Source organism: Rhamphochromis sp. 'chilingali', assembly GCF_963969265.1.
Source record: "Rhamphochromis sp. 'chilingali' genome assembly, chromosome: 2".
Taxonomy (NCBI): Eukaryota; Metazoa; Chordata; class Actinopteri; order Cichliformes; family Cichlidae; genus Rhamphochromis; species Rhamphochromis sp. 'chilingali'.
The window spans coordinates 62,697,660-62,714,980 of NC_137930.1; the positions used below are offsets into that span (position 1 = coordinate 62,697,660).

The 17,321-nt window shown below is 40.1% G+C and overlaps 1 protein-coding gene across 1 annotated transcript in view; it reads right to left on the reverse strand.

Annotated features, from left to right (window-relative positions):
• The window catches only part of furinb (furin (paired basic amino acid cleaving enzyme) b), a 94,030-nt gene that overhangs the window by 21,125 nt on the left and 55,584 nt on the right, over positions 1-17,321 (reverse strand). The window contains exon 7 of the mRNA XM_080874984.1: positions 2,333-2,421. Within this exon, the coding sequence (XP_080731110.1) occupies positions 2,333-2,421 (89 nt within the window). The remainder of the gene's footprint in view (positions 1-2,332; positions 2,422-17,321) is intronic.

Genomic DNA, 17,321 nt, shown 5'->3' on the forward strand with positions numbered 1-17,321 from the left:
AGTTGATAAAAAGAAAAAGAAGAAAAAAGTCAAGCGAATCAGAACGTAAATTTTCTTTCTCTTTTTTTCTCCAGCTGGAAAAAGAAAAACACAAGAAAACTGAAAACCGGAAAAACCAAGCTCTTCACAAGGAAACCAAGACTTCACAGAGTCTCAGTTTTAATGAGTAAGCACACAAAGCTCGCCCACGGATGCTGCTCTGGTGGATACTACACTATTTAAGCATCATGTAAACAAAACCCAGGGGGTTGTTAAACCAACCTTCCTGACCCCACCAAAACCTATAGAGAGGACAAGCAGAAGAATCCAAGAGTCTGCAGATGAGAGAAAGCCACACACGCACAGGTAAAAATGAGCTGAGAGTTTACAGAGCCTTCAGCAGTCTGCCGTGTCCACAGGGTAGCGCCGCATGTCACCTTTCATCATACCTGAACGCAAACCTGTCTGAGTCTTTGATGTGAGCAGCCTCAGATCATTCCTCTGAACATTAATAGCTGTAGAGAAGCGTGAAATAACCCACCCTCAAATAAGGTCCATTACTGTTAGAGGACCCCCGGACCTCAGAGGATACACTAAGACTGACAACGTCCCCGCATTAAGACTTCAATAATTCGTTCTAGCGAACCTGCCTAACCCTGTAGGAACAAACATACACCAGTGGGGATGTGACCAAGGCTGTAATTACAGAGTTGGCGCAGGCATTCAGTGCAACACGTCTTTGAATACTAAGCAGCCCGAAGCAAACGTAACTGCGCTAAACATGCAACATAAAGCACATTGTTTGCTCTGTGATCGTTACGCGAGGGCTGCACTGCAGCAGTAAAGGTAATTACTGTCGTAACAATTCTCATCAGCTTCCTGCGGCTTGATGATTCCTGAGTAAGACACTTGCGTGAATTCCCTGCAGCTTTATCAAGTCACAGGTAGCAGCTACCGGTGCAGCTATGAGTGTGTGTGCAGGCACAAGGAAACCAAGTACAGTAGATGGAGAGGAAACACAGAGTGAGCTAAGTAGGGTCAATTACAGGTTTTAAGTACTAATCGCTAATTATTACTCTGTAAGGACACACATATTTTAGCTTTAGCACAAACACGACTGCTTCTGCTCACACACGCATACCCACCCACACAAAAAACACACACAACTTGAGTGCTTGGGAGCGAATCACAGCTGTTTATTAGCAATCCACTGATGCCGTGACGTGAACAGATTCACAGAGGAATAATTTATGAGAGCGGGGCCAATGTGCGGCTCTGTCGGGAGATGAATGGTAATGAAGACAAAGAAGGAGAGTTATGAGTAACATCTGTGAACAGGCTGCTCAGGGCTCCACCGGCTCCGCTGAGTCTTGTTGGCTGCCATCATGGCATTGACAGATTGTTTGATGACAAAAGTTACTAAAGGCCTTCTTGGAATAATTTATCAAACACAAAAATATTCAGGAGGAAAAATAATCCTTCCAGACTTGATTTGTTTTCGCAGATTTAATTTGAATGAACTGCTCTACATACAGCATCTTTCTGTACGTATATCTGCACAGGCTGACAGCTTAATTACTGATTGGAAAAGATTCTCCCCAAAGAGTCTAATTTTGACTAACTTTCATATAAACATATGAATATGTATCAACAGTTTAACTAACTTTGGAAATCCGACTTGATTAAAATAAACAAATTAATTTTAAAAAATATTACGTTTTATGTGGAGAGCCAAATAAAGGTGGAGGGCAGCACAATGAAAGCACTGACACGAATTAAGAAAATCAGATTGAGCCTTTCATAAACATTGAACATGAACCTAACCGCTTTAAATGCAGGGATGAAATCGTTGCAGTGACCATTTTATTTGTTTTACTGGAGCATAGGAGTTTTAATTAAGTCATGATCTACTTATTTCCAGGCAAGAAAAACTGCAGCAAATGATCAAAAGCAATTCATCTCACAGGCTTTGGATAAAGAACTATTCACTGCATAATACTGCCTATCTCTGCAGCACACTCTCACTTGTACATCTGAACAATACAGAGTCAGTCAGTCAGTAAATGAGAGTCAGTGGTCCAGAAAAAAACATTATGGATATTAGCTTTAAAATCTATCACTGGATCATTAATATAATGCGAAGCCTGAGCTGCTGCAAAATTGTCGTTCTGACACAAACCCCAAAGTCCCAGAGATCTTAGAAGAAAGACATTAACTTCCAAGTTATTAATGGTGAATGTGTATTTTGTTCTGTATCAGTTCTAAGTGAAATTATCATAAACTCATTTAAATGAGTATAATACTGATTAAACCTTCTGCCAAATGAAAAATATCAATCGTGTGCTTAACTCACCTCCAATTTTAGCATTATAGGCCACACCCACGCCACATACACCATTGTTTGCTGCAGCTGCAACTTCTCCTGCACACCGTGTTCCATGCCTGGCAAGAGAAAAGGTGAAAGTGAATGAAAAGATGGGTCATAAGAAAAGAAAAGAACTTTAAAAAAACCCCACAAAGGCTCTGAAAGCTAAATAAAATTAGCGAAAATGGCAGTTAATGTTCCAGCTGTGCTGGATGTTTAAATAACAGGGCAGCTAAAGTATTGCTAAAAATAAATACGCAATCAAAAGAGAAACACAAGCCCATTGGCCCTCGTTAGAACTGCGGCACACGCATGTCTTACAGCTTTAACAATAGATGTCAAAAAGCCTGATATGCCTTTGACATTTAAGGGCTTCTCATTTAGACAGCCGTATAATTTAATACTTGTAACAACACAGAGAGCTGTAACCTCTGTGGTGAACCTGATGTGCAATTAGAACCATAAAGGACACATGAGATTTCTTTTCCACACAGCACGATAAGTATCAACAAGTGAAAAACTGTTGGGGTGCTTTATTAAAGAGGAGCTGCAAATATAGCATTCAAAAAAAAAGAAAAATTGTTCTGTGAAACAACTGAAATTGTGACTTAATAAATCCAACATGATGTTTGCGTGTTACTCTAATCGTACTTTTTGCACTTTCATTTTTAACGGTCTTAAACGCACATTTTTCTCCCCTTCAAGTTTCAGCCTCAAACGTTCGCAGTTGAGGTCTTCCTCTTTTCCTCCGACCTGACAGCTTGATATTCAGCATCCTTTTTCCAATTTCACTATCCCTCGTCTGCACATGTCCAAACCATCAGCCTTGCTTCTCTAACTTTGTCTCCAAACTGCTTAACCTGAGCTGATACACTATTTCTAATCCTGTCCACCCTGGTCTGAAACTCTCTTCATCTCCACAAAACTATCCACACACTCTTCCTTCAAGATTACTCCTACTCCATTTCGCTTCCTGTCCACACCATGGTGGAACAGTCTGAATCCACCTCAAACACTCCTGGCCTTGCTTCCCATCTACCTAGTCTCCTGAAAACGCATTATATTAATTTTCATATCAGCCAGCCCTCGTCCTGTGCTACGGTCCTGACATTTAAAGTCCCTACTCTCACCTGCCTTTCCCATCTCCTCTTCCTTTGTCTTCAGCCAACAGCACGACAATTTCCACCGGTACCCTGCTGGCCAACTGCACCGGAGGCGCTTGTTGCTAACTAGTATGGAAATCTCATTCTTGATGATCCGCATGTTTAATTTGGCAAAGATTTTATACCAGATGCAACTCTGACCATTCATTCTTGGGTTCAGCGTGAGTGCACTGGCTGGGCCTCAAACTGGTATCTTGAACATAACAATGAATTCACTGTACTCAAATGGACTCCACAGTTACCAGATCTCAGCCAATAGAGCACTTTTGGGATGCGATAGAATCAGAGAATTTCATCATAGATGTATATCCGACTAATCTGCATCAACTGTGTGATGCTCTCATGTCAACATGGACAAAAATCTTTGAGGAATGTTTCCAAAACTTTTTTAGGGTCAAATCCTGCATTAGCAAGATGTATCTAATACAGTGTATAGTGTATATAGTAGTATACTATACTATAAAAACATGTACAAGTAGTATTAAACTCATTGTACATAATATTCAGACAGGACAACAGGCAGAAAAATCCTAACCCAGAATCACCAGTTTACCTAACATGCATAACTTTGGACCACAGAACGAAGCCAAAATGCCCGGAGAGAACTCTGTGCAGGCACATGGAGAACACGCAAATTCTACATAGTGAGGCCTCAGCTGGCAAGCAGATTCAAACCTTGGGCCTTCTTGCTGTGAGGAAACAGTGCTGAGGTACTGCATCACTCAATGTTTTAAGAAAAAAAAGTATTAGAAATATTTTCTTTTGTGACACAGGCTATAGGTCTTCCAGTCCGAAAAAAAGACTGAATAGAAACCTGAGGACAAGTACAAAAGCCTGTCAAAAACTAACTTTACCTTTGACAGTCACTGGCCACAGGCCATCCAAATGAAATACGAGACTTTATCAATGCCCATGAATTATTCACAAAGTCCATCAATAATTCCTTGAACCAGTCTTGAGTTTCAGAGAAGAGACAGGTTGCCTATAGAGCGTAGTCTACATGTCAAATAGACCAAAACTTCACAAATGGAAACTATTCCAACCCCCTACAAACACACTTTATCAATATCTTTATTAGATCTTTTTCTATTATAAACAATGGCGAGTTTAATTGAAAAATGCAGAGCTTTGCATGATTCCAAGCAAAAAGGTAGTCATTACCGGAAAAGAATTTAATTTGTTTCATTGACTTTTGGGGAGAAGCAGTGTGATGAGATGGGAAACAGAAGTGAGCATTTGGCATTTAAGACAGGTCATTAAGATTGTCTCCTGATTACAGTGCAGGTATCTGATTAGCAAGTGCAGTGTTTCACACCTGTCGGGGGGGATGTGTTGAGTGTATGTTATCAGAACAAAGCTAATTACATCAACAGCATTGCCACACAGGAGCCAAAAATGACTTCCTTTTTGATCTCCTAACCTCGCTTATGATGAGCCAGAGGACAAAGTCGTTTCACAGGGCGGGAGTGTGGCTACACCTCCAGCTGAGATTCTGATTAGACTTTGTGTGGATCTGTGATACATTACCCACCCGCTAACTCGCAGTTTTGTTCACTCGGATATGTTTTAGCAGAGAATCACTGCTGTGTTATTACTTATTCCACCCATGTCGTTTTTGTGACAAAGTCACAATTTATAACAGAAAAAAGAATGATGTGGAAACCCAACCAAAAAAAACCCCCAAAGCTGAACTTTGTTACAAATCATTCATTTTATGACCTAAGCTGTCAACTACAAACCTTAATGTGATTTTTAAACAAGCAATCAATTTGCGTAACAGGGATTATTTTTCACAGGCTCTTACAGAAGCACCTTGGCACATATGGCAGGATATAAGGCAACACAAATGCATTTAACAAGTTGTCATTGTTAAATTGAACTACACTGTTTTGCTCTTAAGTAGTTTCATATTACATAAACAGCAGCACTCAGTTGGCACATTTAAAGAAACACACACACACACACACACACACACACACACACACACACACACACACACACACACACACACACACACACGGTGGTTCAGCTATCTTAGTGATGGCTGAACGACATCTCTAACCCGAACTATCCATCCATTTTTTTCCCGCTTATCCCAGCCTGAGCAGAGAAGCCCAGACCTACCTCTCCCCAGCCACCTCCTCTAGCACCTCAAATCAAATCAAATCACTTTTATTGTCACATCACATGTGCAGGTACACTGGTACAGTACATGCGAGTGAAATTCTTCTGAAAACCTCCAGGCCAGCCGAGAGATATTATCTCTCCAGCCTGTCATGTGTCTGCCCCGGGGCCTCCTCCCGGTGGGACATACCTTGTCAGATGCCTGAACCACCTGAACTGGCTCCTTTCGATGTGGAGGAGCAGCGGCTCTACTCTGAGCCCCTCCCAGATGGCCGAACTTCTCACCCTATCTCTAAGGGAGAGGCCAGCCACCCTTCGGAGGAAGCTCATTTCCGCTGCTTGTATCCGCAATCTCTTCTTTCGGTCACTACCCACAGCTCGTGGCCATAGGTGAAGGTAGGGAAGTAGACTGACCAGTAAAATGAGAGCTTCACTTTTACGCTCAGCTCTCTCTTCACCACGACAGACCGGTACAGCGTCCACATCGCTGCAGCCGCAGCACCAATCCGTCTGTCGATCTCCGGCTCCCTTCTTCCATCACTCGTGAACAAGACCCGAGATACTTAAACTCCTCCACTTGAGGCAGGAACTTGTCCTGCCCCAACCCTAACCATCAAAAATGAATACCTAATCCTAACTCTCACCCTAAACCTAACCATAACCATAACCTAATTGTAAACCTGACACTAAAACCACATTTTGAGCCTCAAAAAAGCCTTTAAACTCGTGAGGACCAACGTGTGTGTCCTCACAAATGACTGTTGGTCCTCACAAGTATAGTAGAATGCCAGTTTTGGTCCTCACAAAGATGTCTAAACAGGAACACACACACATGAGCTGAACTGCAATGTGTTAGATGGGGAGGCCATATCAGCAAAACACTTTATAACCCTTTATAACTTAAGCTATAACTTGCTATACAGACACACAAATCGGTCATCTTATTGTATCAGAGCATTTGCTATAGTAAAAGCTTGCAGCATAGTCTATAGTCTCAGCTGATCAGAGTGTGGGCTGTTGTTTTCTGTACAACAGGACATCTCTGTCTGCATGTGAAGTGGGGAGCAGACCTTTTAGTGAGTACCCATTGTCTAATCAGAGCACTAAAGAGGCACAGACCTGCCCACTCATTACATTTTAGCTCACAATTGCGTGTCTGACAAACGTCTCACTGGCTGGCTTTACAAGCTCGTCCACACAAATCAGTGTGTTATTATGTGCTGCGAGCGCAGAGTGGGTGTTGAATGGTGGCCGTCAGTCATTTCAGATCATACAAAATGGAGCCATAAGACCACTAGTGTGACTGCGACAATACCCCTTTCCACACAACAAAAGTATGAGTGAGAAGATTTTATGTTGATGGCAGATGCTAGGGTGTAGTTCTCTTTAATTACTGAGAAAGCTGGGCGATCAGTGCTAACCTGGCCCGACCTGCCACAAGTTAAATTCCTACATTTTTATATATTAAGGAATAGGGCTGAACGATTATGGAAAATAATCTAATTTGCCCCAATATTGCGATTGCGATGCGATATGCGATTATTTTTTAAGGTCTTTGTCTTCTGTATTATTAAACAAAGACAAGCAATACATCATATAGTATGGCCAATACTATATTACATTAATTTTAAACTGTTCTTTCCTGGAAGACAGACCTCTGTTATGATGACATGAGGTGATGCATGAATTGATGACTGACATTTTTATTTAACTTCTTCAATCACAACAGTATATTTGAACATACACAATAGTTTATTTTTAGCTTACAAACATCTGAGCATAAAGTGCTGACAAGGAACCCTGGTGTAAACATTAAAATGAAAGTCAGTACAATGTGCAGATTGCAGAAATATACATAAACAAAATCAGTGGCTTTACCACACTCAGTTTTTCAACATCTGTGAACTACTAGACAGTCATTCAATTAAAAAATAATATTAAATAAATAAAACTAATAAATAAAAAATACACACATCTTACTGATCTTTGCAGTCAGTAACATTACACATAAAGTGCAAACATAATAGCAATTGTATAAACACACACACAAACACGCCTTTAAAATTTAAAGGCGTGAAATTGGACGGTCTAGTTCTGATTAGCGTCACCGCTGTCTCGGTGGAGTTTAATAAACTCGGCCGTCTGCTTCTTGCTATCTAAAATATAACCAGACACTGGTGTAAATTCTCGACTGTCTCATACTTCTGTTTAATAAGTTTTCTGTTTGACGTTTAGTCAGCTGTGTGAAAACCAAGGAGGAACCCACCCGGGGGATTAATAAAGTTTTATTTTATCTAATCTAATAACTTTAATCTCAGCCAAACCGATTTACTCACGAACAAACAAAACACTGAAAAAAGCCCAACAATAACATTTTTAGGTCTGTCTAAGTGACTTATATATTACGTTTAACCCGAGCAGCGAAACTCCGCGGTGATCTGAAAATGATGTGCCGGGAGTTGTGCCGTTCTCGGCCGCATCAGTAACCCTCGAGCTCCCGGCTAGCTGTCGAGCTGGTGGGTAGCAGACGCCTCTGAAAACGTCGAAGCACTTTTGCAAATATGGGATATCTTGATAAACCGAGCAGATATTTGATGTTTACACAACTACTTTCTCGCCTGAAAATATGTTAAAAGTTTATTTTGTGACCCAGAAAGATTAGTATGAGTAATTTTAAAACTTAGTAGCGGCCGCCATTGTTGGAAACTGGAGTTTGGCTGGGCCGCGCTATGAATTCTGGGATATGGTAGTAATTTGGACAGCCTTCGGCGCGTCGCTGTGACGTAATCGGTCTACAAATGCGGCCTCAGGAGGATGCAGCCCATGAATTTGGACATGTCCAGAGTATAATCGCAGCCTTTGCGGTTAGAAAATTGCACTTGATCATGTCGCGATATTATCGCAAATGCGATATATCGTTCAGCCCTATTAAGGAACCAATTTAACATAAAACAATCATAGAAGAGATCTATATTTGAAAACATAAAAAACACTAAGTGCTTCTGCTGTAATTTAATGCAGCAGTGGGTCACTGCTACACACCAGTGTAGGCTTTAATGTGAAGGTATTCAATGCAGTTACTGATTTATGTTTTTGGAAATTAGACTTAAAAATTATAAATCCAACTCGCATTTGTTTGTTTTAACCTGACATTTTGCTACATATTAAAGCAATTTACAACTGTCCCTTTGCAGTGGTCATAATTTCCTAGGAGTGAGTAAAAATGAAGGAAGAACTAATTTTAAAAGAGATGTTTTGCTGTCCTTTATTACACAGGCCAGGGAGCGTGCCATTACCCGCAATGGCTAAGATCACACATCGTCAGCACTATGGACAGCCAGATGGCTTGGCCAAGAAAACGCCTTGTTACATGCAGACATTTGCAGTTTAACTTCGCAAAAAAAAGCAGATTCATGTGCCAACTGTCACTGACATTTGTTTAAAAAACAACAACAAAAAAAACACACCACAATCCTTACGGGTCTTACGCCAAAAAGTCTGAGTTTTCGGCTTCCTTTAATTACATCAGCAAAACTGCTATGTTTTCATAAAAACAATCATAGTATTGGATTTAAAAAGGTCCGGGATTCTGAAAAGGGAATTTTAATTAGCGCTTTATATTAATGTCTCCACTGCCTTTAGTGGTAAATATCGGCATGCACATGCTGTTGTTTGGTCCACAGCATCACAAAACAGCCTTTACGCTCCAGACAGCACATATCCTCAGACCATGGAGCCACAGATGTGATGCCAGGCAGGGGATTCAGCCAAGCGCGGCAGAGTGCACAGAGAGCCAGAGGCCTGAGAAGACTTATCGAGAGGCTGTGCACACCAAAATGTAAATGTTTCGAATACTGTCTGCATATTCACATGCACATAGAGCGGCTGATCTGGATCGAATTCAGCAAAAACAGCCAGACAGCTTAATATATCCAGGGAGACTCAGACGTGCCAGAGCACACAAAAGGGTTTATGATGAAGCCACAATTTTATCTTTCAAATGTCCATGAAATTAAATGATTTCCGAGACACTTTACTGAATGCCTCCATTCTATATCCATTTAAGATAGATTGGAAGAGTCGTCGGAGACGTGTCAAGTAGCGAGGGTAGGTGTAAGTGTAGTTTCAAAAGTAGGTAAAAGTTGACGTTTGCACAAAAGACGTGACGAGACAATGAAACACTTTCAAAACGGTTCACTCTGCAGAGAGACAATCACACTAAATAAATCACTGCTCTGTGAACTGGTGGATGTCAGAAGCTACATACATTGACTAAAATAAGCTTAGAATAAGAAAAGACCAAACAAAGCTTAGATAAAAGGCTGTTGAAGTAGAAAAGCTCTGTTTACACAGCCAATGTGACCCCCCTTATCTTATCAGAAGAAGCAAAAGGGACAGAGAGAGGTAATGCTTTTATCTGTCATCCTCAGGACAAGGAACCATTTTTGGGAAAGTCAATGCCCTGTCATTTGTTGGAGAATTTGGACATGTCATACAAGACAATCTCCACCTCGGACTTAGGAGTCAATAACATCATGAAATGTACTGTATTTAAGAATGCAACAATAGCAACTAACATAAAAGAATTCTGCAAAAGAAAACTCTTCTTAGATGTGACAAATACAGCGTAAGAATCTTAGCTTTGCCACCATCGCAATTTTTAAAACTGTCTTTGCTTTGAAAAGAAAACTGCAGTCGTGAGTTCTCAGAATCGGCTCTCTGAGTAAAAGAATGACAACACCACGGACCGCAAGTTTGATACCATCATGGGGAAGCTCGCGGTTCTCCAACGGGAGATCGAGAGACCAGTGATACACACTGATAAGCACTCACTGACGTATCACCCTCCCTACCCCGGATCCAACGCCACCTCCAACGCTTACCTCCCGTCTGATGTGGACATCGGGTCAGCTGGAGGCGCAGTCGAAAGATTGCAGCGGTCCCAGATCAGATGTACACACTGGAACACTTTCCCATGTTGCTTGTCAGTGTTTATTGTGCTATGGTGTGTTGATATCTGTGCATTCCTGTATTATCCTTCTGTGTTACACATTTCGATGTTTTTTTCTTGCTACCTAGCCTGACCTGTCTCCCCAATGTGATGTTTGTGTATTGTATGTACGGTCGGCAAGGTCTGTCATCTTGGTTGTGGGCAAAAGACCTGCAACTGACAAATAAAGGCTATCTCATCTCAAAAAAGGTGATGGTTTAGTGAGCAGATGGAAGAGGTTACATTTTATGCCAATGCATTTTATTCATTTTAATAACCCCCAAAGGAAATCCACTAATCACGGTGGTCAGCTGCTCACACACACATACTTTATTAGGTAGATTTTTCTAGTACCAGGTTGCCTAGATGCAACGAGTTGCAGTGATACGATCGGCTGATTAGATATTTGTGACAACAAGCATCCAACAGGTATACTTCATAAAGTAACCAGAAAGTGTATATGTGTTTGTACTTAGTACAGCTTTGGTTTCAAAGGTGGGCATGATGCAGAATACTTTACAGACGGGGTTCTGACGCTCACACAGCTCTGTGTTAGATTCCACCAGCTGATATGACCATGACCCTGACTAAAAGAATGTGACAACAAGAAGTTTATAAAAGGTTTATCTTAATAGAAAAAACATGTTTCTGCAGATTTCTCATTTTGCTTTTACCTTGAATGAAACCAAGGTGGTTACTTGGGCACAAGGACCTCTTGGTGACCAACTTCAGTTCTTGCTGGGGGCTTGGAGGAGTGCTGTTAAATTTTTTGGCCAATCAGGAATGGTAAAATATTATCACTGTATCTTTCCCCCCTTCACATTAACTAATTAACAAAACTAATAAACAAATTTAAAGGGGTGCTTCAATAATTTAGCAATATTCTTGCAAGCTTACATTAAGAGTACTCTGGTAACCTTAGAACAACAAAAGACATTTTATTACTGAAACATAATCCTGCCAAATCACTCGACCCGATCTAGTCGTTTACCATTTTTAGAGTCGTCCAGGTAATACTGTGGCAATGAGCAAGAGAAAGACACTAATCCCTACAGCACCGTAATAATCACATATTTCAAGACTCATCAAACCAAATATTTAAATGTGTTAAACGGTTTTCAGTTTTTGTTACTGCAGGTTCTAGTATTAATGTTTAAGACAGTTCTGATGTTGGCTTGTTGAAGTGAAGGTGCAACCTGGAAGTGTCTGCAGGGCAGCCATAGTAAGAGCTGGTGAAATTCTCTAAATACTAAAGGGAGGTCCTTCAGTTTTTCCTTCATTATCTCTCTGAACACTGACTAGAGCCTATACCATCCTTTAGAAGAAGGATGGTATACAAAATTAAGCAGCTTGAAGCCTATATAGACCTATAAAAATGTTTAATTTTGGTGATAAATTTATATTTTCAACTGGGCTTTACATCTGTATCATGCAACAAACGCATATGGAAAACTATCGAGCCATCCAAAATAAATGCAGTTGGCTTCTCTGAGCACTACTGATGCCTCTTACAGTCCTAATGAATTATCCTCACATCTTTCTCAGAAAAGAAAATGAACAGGCTGCTGGTCGGCTGCCTGGCTGGTATGGCTTTTCAGCACTGAAAGCACCACACATACACATTCAGTTTGTGTTTGAATTCTGTTACGCAGAGGATGTGTGTCAAAATATGCATCATCAAGTGAGACTAATGTCTAATGAATGCTTGGCTAAACTGTAGGATCTGAGTCTTGGCATTGCTCAGTTGGTTTTAGAGGGACTGAATAGAGTCCGTTCATTGTAGCTGCCAAAAGGATTAGGCTATTTTCTGCTCTACTCAACTCAGCTCAGCTGTGGCCTTAGGCAGGTCTGTTCAAATGGTTACAGTGGAGTGAGAAGTAGAAATAGCTTCATTGTGTGGATGAACACAGAGGTTCTTGAAGCTTTGTAGAGGAGATCAGATGAGCTTGTTTAATATTTCACGTTTTAAACCCTTGGCATTGAGTAAACATGCATTGAATCCTTTTCTTGTCTGCCTTCTTATAATGATGGCAGCCAATACAATGGACAGAAGGCAGGGAAGTATGTTGGGGTAGTTGACTGTCCATCAGAAGGAAACTTTAAATAGTCTGTAACTAGACTGATATTCATAGGCAACATATCTATAGGCAATTCACACTTTCTAATCCAACTCACTTGGATGTCTTTGTGTGGGAGGAAACTTATGTGGAGCTGGAAGGAAATACATCTTTTTTTTAGGAAGACGAAGAGGACGAGATATCAAAATGCCCATTTTGTTTGTACTATGACTGTTCAGTAGCATTGTAACAATCCAGAAACCCATCGTCTCCTCAGCTGACTCAGCCTTCTGGGGCAATAGCTAATTTCCCACTGTAACCTGGATATCTGGCTCAAGACAATGATTATTGTTTAAGATGCAGAGGAATTTCAAAAAGCTAACAAAAACCTAAATCGTTGTCAGATGGTAATTCATGGTTGCCAGATTGCATTTCAGCAAATGCAATCCCTCTGTTCTTCTCCACAAGGACTGCTTACCTGCATGTAACCAACTCCTCCTGAAATTTGTTTCCTAATAGTATTCTGATTACTTGAGGACTAAAGGTGGACAAAAAAAAATCTACTTGTCTTTCCATACAGAGTCTGCATATGCATATATCTATTAATAGAGATTAGACAAGTGCTACTTCCCCTGCCCTAAAAAATCATCATTACTCTGCTTTACGAAGCAATGTGGTGGAAGAGGAAATGGGACTCTTAATGTTGCTATCGTAGCTTAAAACGAGCCTAACCAAATGATGGAGTAACTGAAAAGACAATAAATGAAAAATAGTGCAGTGTGTCTCTAAACAAATTACATAAAATCATCTGTGCAACAAAGCACATTTAAAAGATTTTAAATGCATTTATACTAATAAAAGTAACTTTGTATAAAAAAGCAAAAAGCTTCACCCTGAATAGCATGTTAAACTGGACTTCCTCCACTTACTGCAAACACAACTGGTCCAAAATCAGTCTGTCACTGTATGTCTATTAAACAACACACCGAGAGAAAAAAAAAGTGATATTGATTGAGTCGAGGTGATCAGTAATGTCTCATAAATTATAAACCCGGCTCACCACCTCCATAAATTACCCATTTAAAATGTTTACAAAACAGCAGCTTCATACTGCAAGAAGCTTTTCTTTAGCAAAAGTAATATCTTCAAAACAGAAAGCCAGAGGATTCAGGTTTAAGAGTGGGTTCTCTGCCAACTTCACCTCTTGCAAGCCTGCCTGGCTGTCAGGAAAATAAACAGGCTTTCCCCAGCAGAATAAACAGACAAGGGAAAGGAGAATTACAGTATTCAGGCTAGATAGAAGCTGGCAGCATTCTAAACAAGAATTGATAAACTTGGTGTAAACAGAACACAGCATTTATCTTCAGCATGCAATGGGCCAGAGCAAATAGGAGAAAATAAGGTTTTGTGCACATGCCCCCTGCAATTTTTAAAAAATATTTCTTTATTCATCCCACGATGTTTCAGGTAATGTCCAAGTCTGATAAAACGTTTGGTAAATTAGTAGCAAACTTTGGTTGTTTATTTACTCGGCACAGAGTATACTTGTAAACATGTACACTAATAGGGGAAGGAGAAAGAACACATGCACACTAATCAGACACATGCGGACTGCACTATTGTTTGACTTAAAATAACTTCTGAAAAACGCACTTGACATAGCAGCAGTTCAACCAATGCCAATTCCACAAAATGCTGTGCTCTAAAATGTCTCGTAAGCAAAGTCAACGCAGCCAGGTACGACCTGCTGTGTCAAACACTATAACAGAAGCATTAAAGCAGACAACACATCAGGAAGCCGTCTACTTTGATTTGTACCCTCCTTCAGCTTTGATTTTTCCTGCATCAGCCTCCAAAGACACAGATTTATTACCTCCATAAAGTCTTAGATATGCATTCAGCCTATGTACAGAAGGGATATAGATTTCCAAATAACAGGACGGGCATTTTTATTTGCATTCGGGTACAAAAATAAGGTTCATTTCAGGCCTTAGCCACTTGTCTTGGCCAAGGACACAGTGCCTGCAGATGGTATTTAACTCTTTTCCTTCTTTCTGGTGTTCAGTCCAAATTTAAATTGGATTGAGCTATGTTTTCAGCCGCTAAGTACATAATAAGACCCAAAGACATAAAAATGTTTTCAGTTGTATTGACAGTAAAACACAAACATTTTGCCTCCGCAGCGAGTGACCTTTCACCTTTCTTTCTCTAAGTATAATTAGGTGAAGTAAAGGTAACATCATGAATTAACTACCAACGCAACTTTCACATGATTAAAGAAAAAAACAAACAAACCTCAGTTTATTTTCTGTCTGATCATCAAAGAGCTTCAAAGAATTGCTCTTCTGCATACCTAGGGTGCAACAATTGGCTTTGAACTTGAGTTGCTGTTGTCTTATTAGCTTATCAGCTCGAAGCAGTCTGCCCATTCTACCATGAACTCTGGCATCAACAAGGCAGTTTTACCCAGAGAAATGCCGCTCACTGAATATTTCCTCTTTTACAGATCATCCTCTTTATACCTCAGTGTTTCTGAAATACTAGGACAAGCACATCTGGCATGAACAACCATATCTTATTCTAAGTCACCCAAATCACCCCTATTCGCCACTCTGATGCTCCATTTGAACTTCAGCATGTTGTCTTGACCATATGTACCGGGTTGCTGACTAGATATTTGAGTAAATAGCTAAACAGGTATGCCTAATGAAGTGGCTGGTGAGTGCATGCATGATCAAAAAACCTTTAAAGAGAATATGTGTAAGAATATACACTCTCTTTAATGTGTTATCTGCAAGCAGGAAACTGAAGGAGCAGGAAAAAAGAGCCCCAATAAAAGTTACATACTACTTTACCTCTTAAAAAATGTAACGCATCCCGCAGCCATCTGATGCAGGGGGTGTCTGCCCAGCCCCCAGTAATGTCAGAACAAATTAATAATTTAATGAAATTAAAATTAAAATGCGAGGCTTGTGCAGAACGGGTACAATTACATTCCTCTAGTCTGTGTCTTTTTGCTGAAGAAGTGCTTTCATGATCAGAGAAACAAATAGCCACGTTCCACCAAGGACAGAGCAATTTATTGGGGCAAGAGAAGCATGTAAACACTTTTCTTGGTCTTTCTCATTGCCATCATCCAGATTAGCCACTAAACCTTTAGCCTTGAGTTTAACCATTCAGTATTCAGAGGATGATGGGTTGATTTGTAATCACTACACACTCTCCCATGCAGGCATATGGATCTCAGTTAATGAAGCCCTGTGAAAGGTTCTCTATAGGAGATAACAGCTCTCCACAGGGAAGTTAGAGAAACAGAGTATATTGTATGTGGGTGGCTGAATACATTTGAAGAAGAGGGGGCAGTAACCAGGTGAGCTGAATTGCCTGGTTATGCATACTGTATGTGCCTTGGGAAACTCAAACCTTTCTCTTCATTTGTCTTTATTTGTTTTTTGTTGGAAAAAAACGAATATAAGCTGTTATAAACAAAACGAAAGAGAATAATGAATCACCACAAAATTAAAACGTTGAAAATCTGCACGGTAGTGTGTAGTTTCGACGTGTGAATAATAGAATGATATGAATGTGGCTGCATTTAGCGAGAGCTTGCCAAGAGAGTGATCTACTGAATTATCCTTAATTTTTACCTTGTCAAGAATTTAGAGGTGGGGGAAATACATAAAATCAGGCTAATCTGATTGCAATATAGTTACTCACTCAAAATATGAATGTTTTTAAAACGCATATATCTCAATTCTGGCAAAAAACAAACAAACAATATTACAGCACAGAAAAAGAAGTAGCTTCGTTTTACAAAAGAACCAAGGTAACACTAATTATAATGTTTGCAAAATAATTATTGCAAGTTTGAGTGACAACACCAGCAAGAGGCTGAAATGCTCATCTACAAAATATGAGTGTCAGTTATTTGATGTTTTAATAGTGCTACTGCTGCTGTCCAATCAAGCAGCTCATCTGTAAATGACACTGAATATCCTGCAATATGATAACATTATTGTTATACTTTGTGCATTTTTCTTTAGCAAAGAAAGCCTACGAATATTCTCTAATTTTCTTCATTCAAGATGTTTACCGAGAGGCTGATGCTACAGCTAGCATTAGTGTTCTGTCTAGATAATAAAGCTAAAAACTTACGTAGCTGCATGTGTTCCCTCACATAAAGCAGAGCTAAAAATCAATATCGAAAATCGATAAAGAACCAGATGGATCAGCAGAATCAATAGTGACACTGGTGTCAATAAAATCGTAACAATCCCAACTCCTAAAATGGAAATTGCTTAAAACGTTCTAGGTTGAGAAATACCTGAAGTTACAGTGTGTAAAATTTCACCACTAGAGGTCAGTAGATTACAGACTGCAGTTAACTGAGCTCTTTTTTTTCTTACATGAGTGCACAATTCTAGTTACAGTGGCTGCTGTAGGACAAAAAGTAAATGTAGTCGGCCAGTCTCCTCTTTATCTCATCTGTCCATATGTGTCCACATCTGTTTACCCCGGAGGAAGCTGTAAAACTTTGTGAAAGGAGTCGTCAAGTCGGTGAAACTCACTTCCACCCGATGAGAACAATAGGTGAGTTGTTGGGGATAACCTGAACTTTTCTGTAGCTAACCACTGCTGTTTTT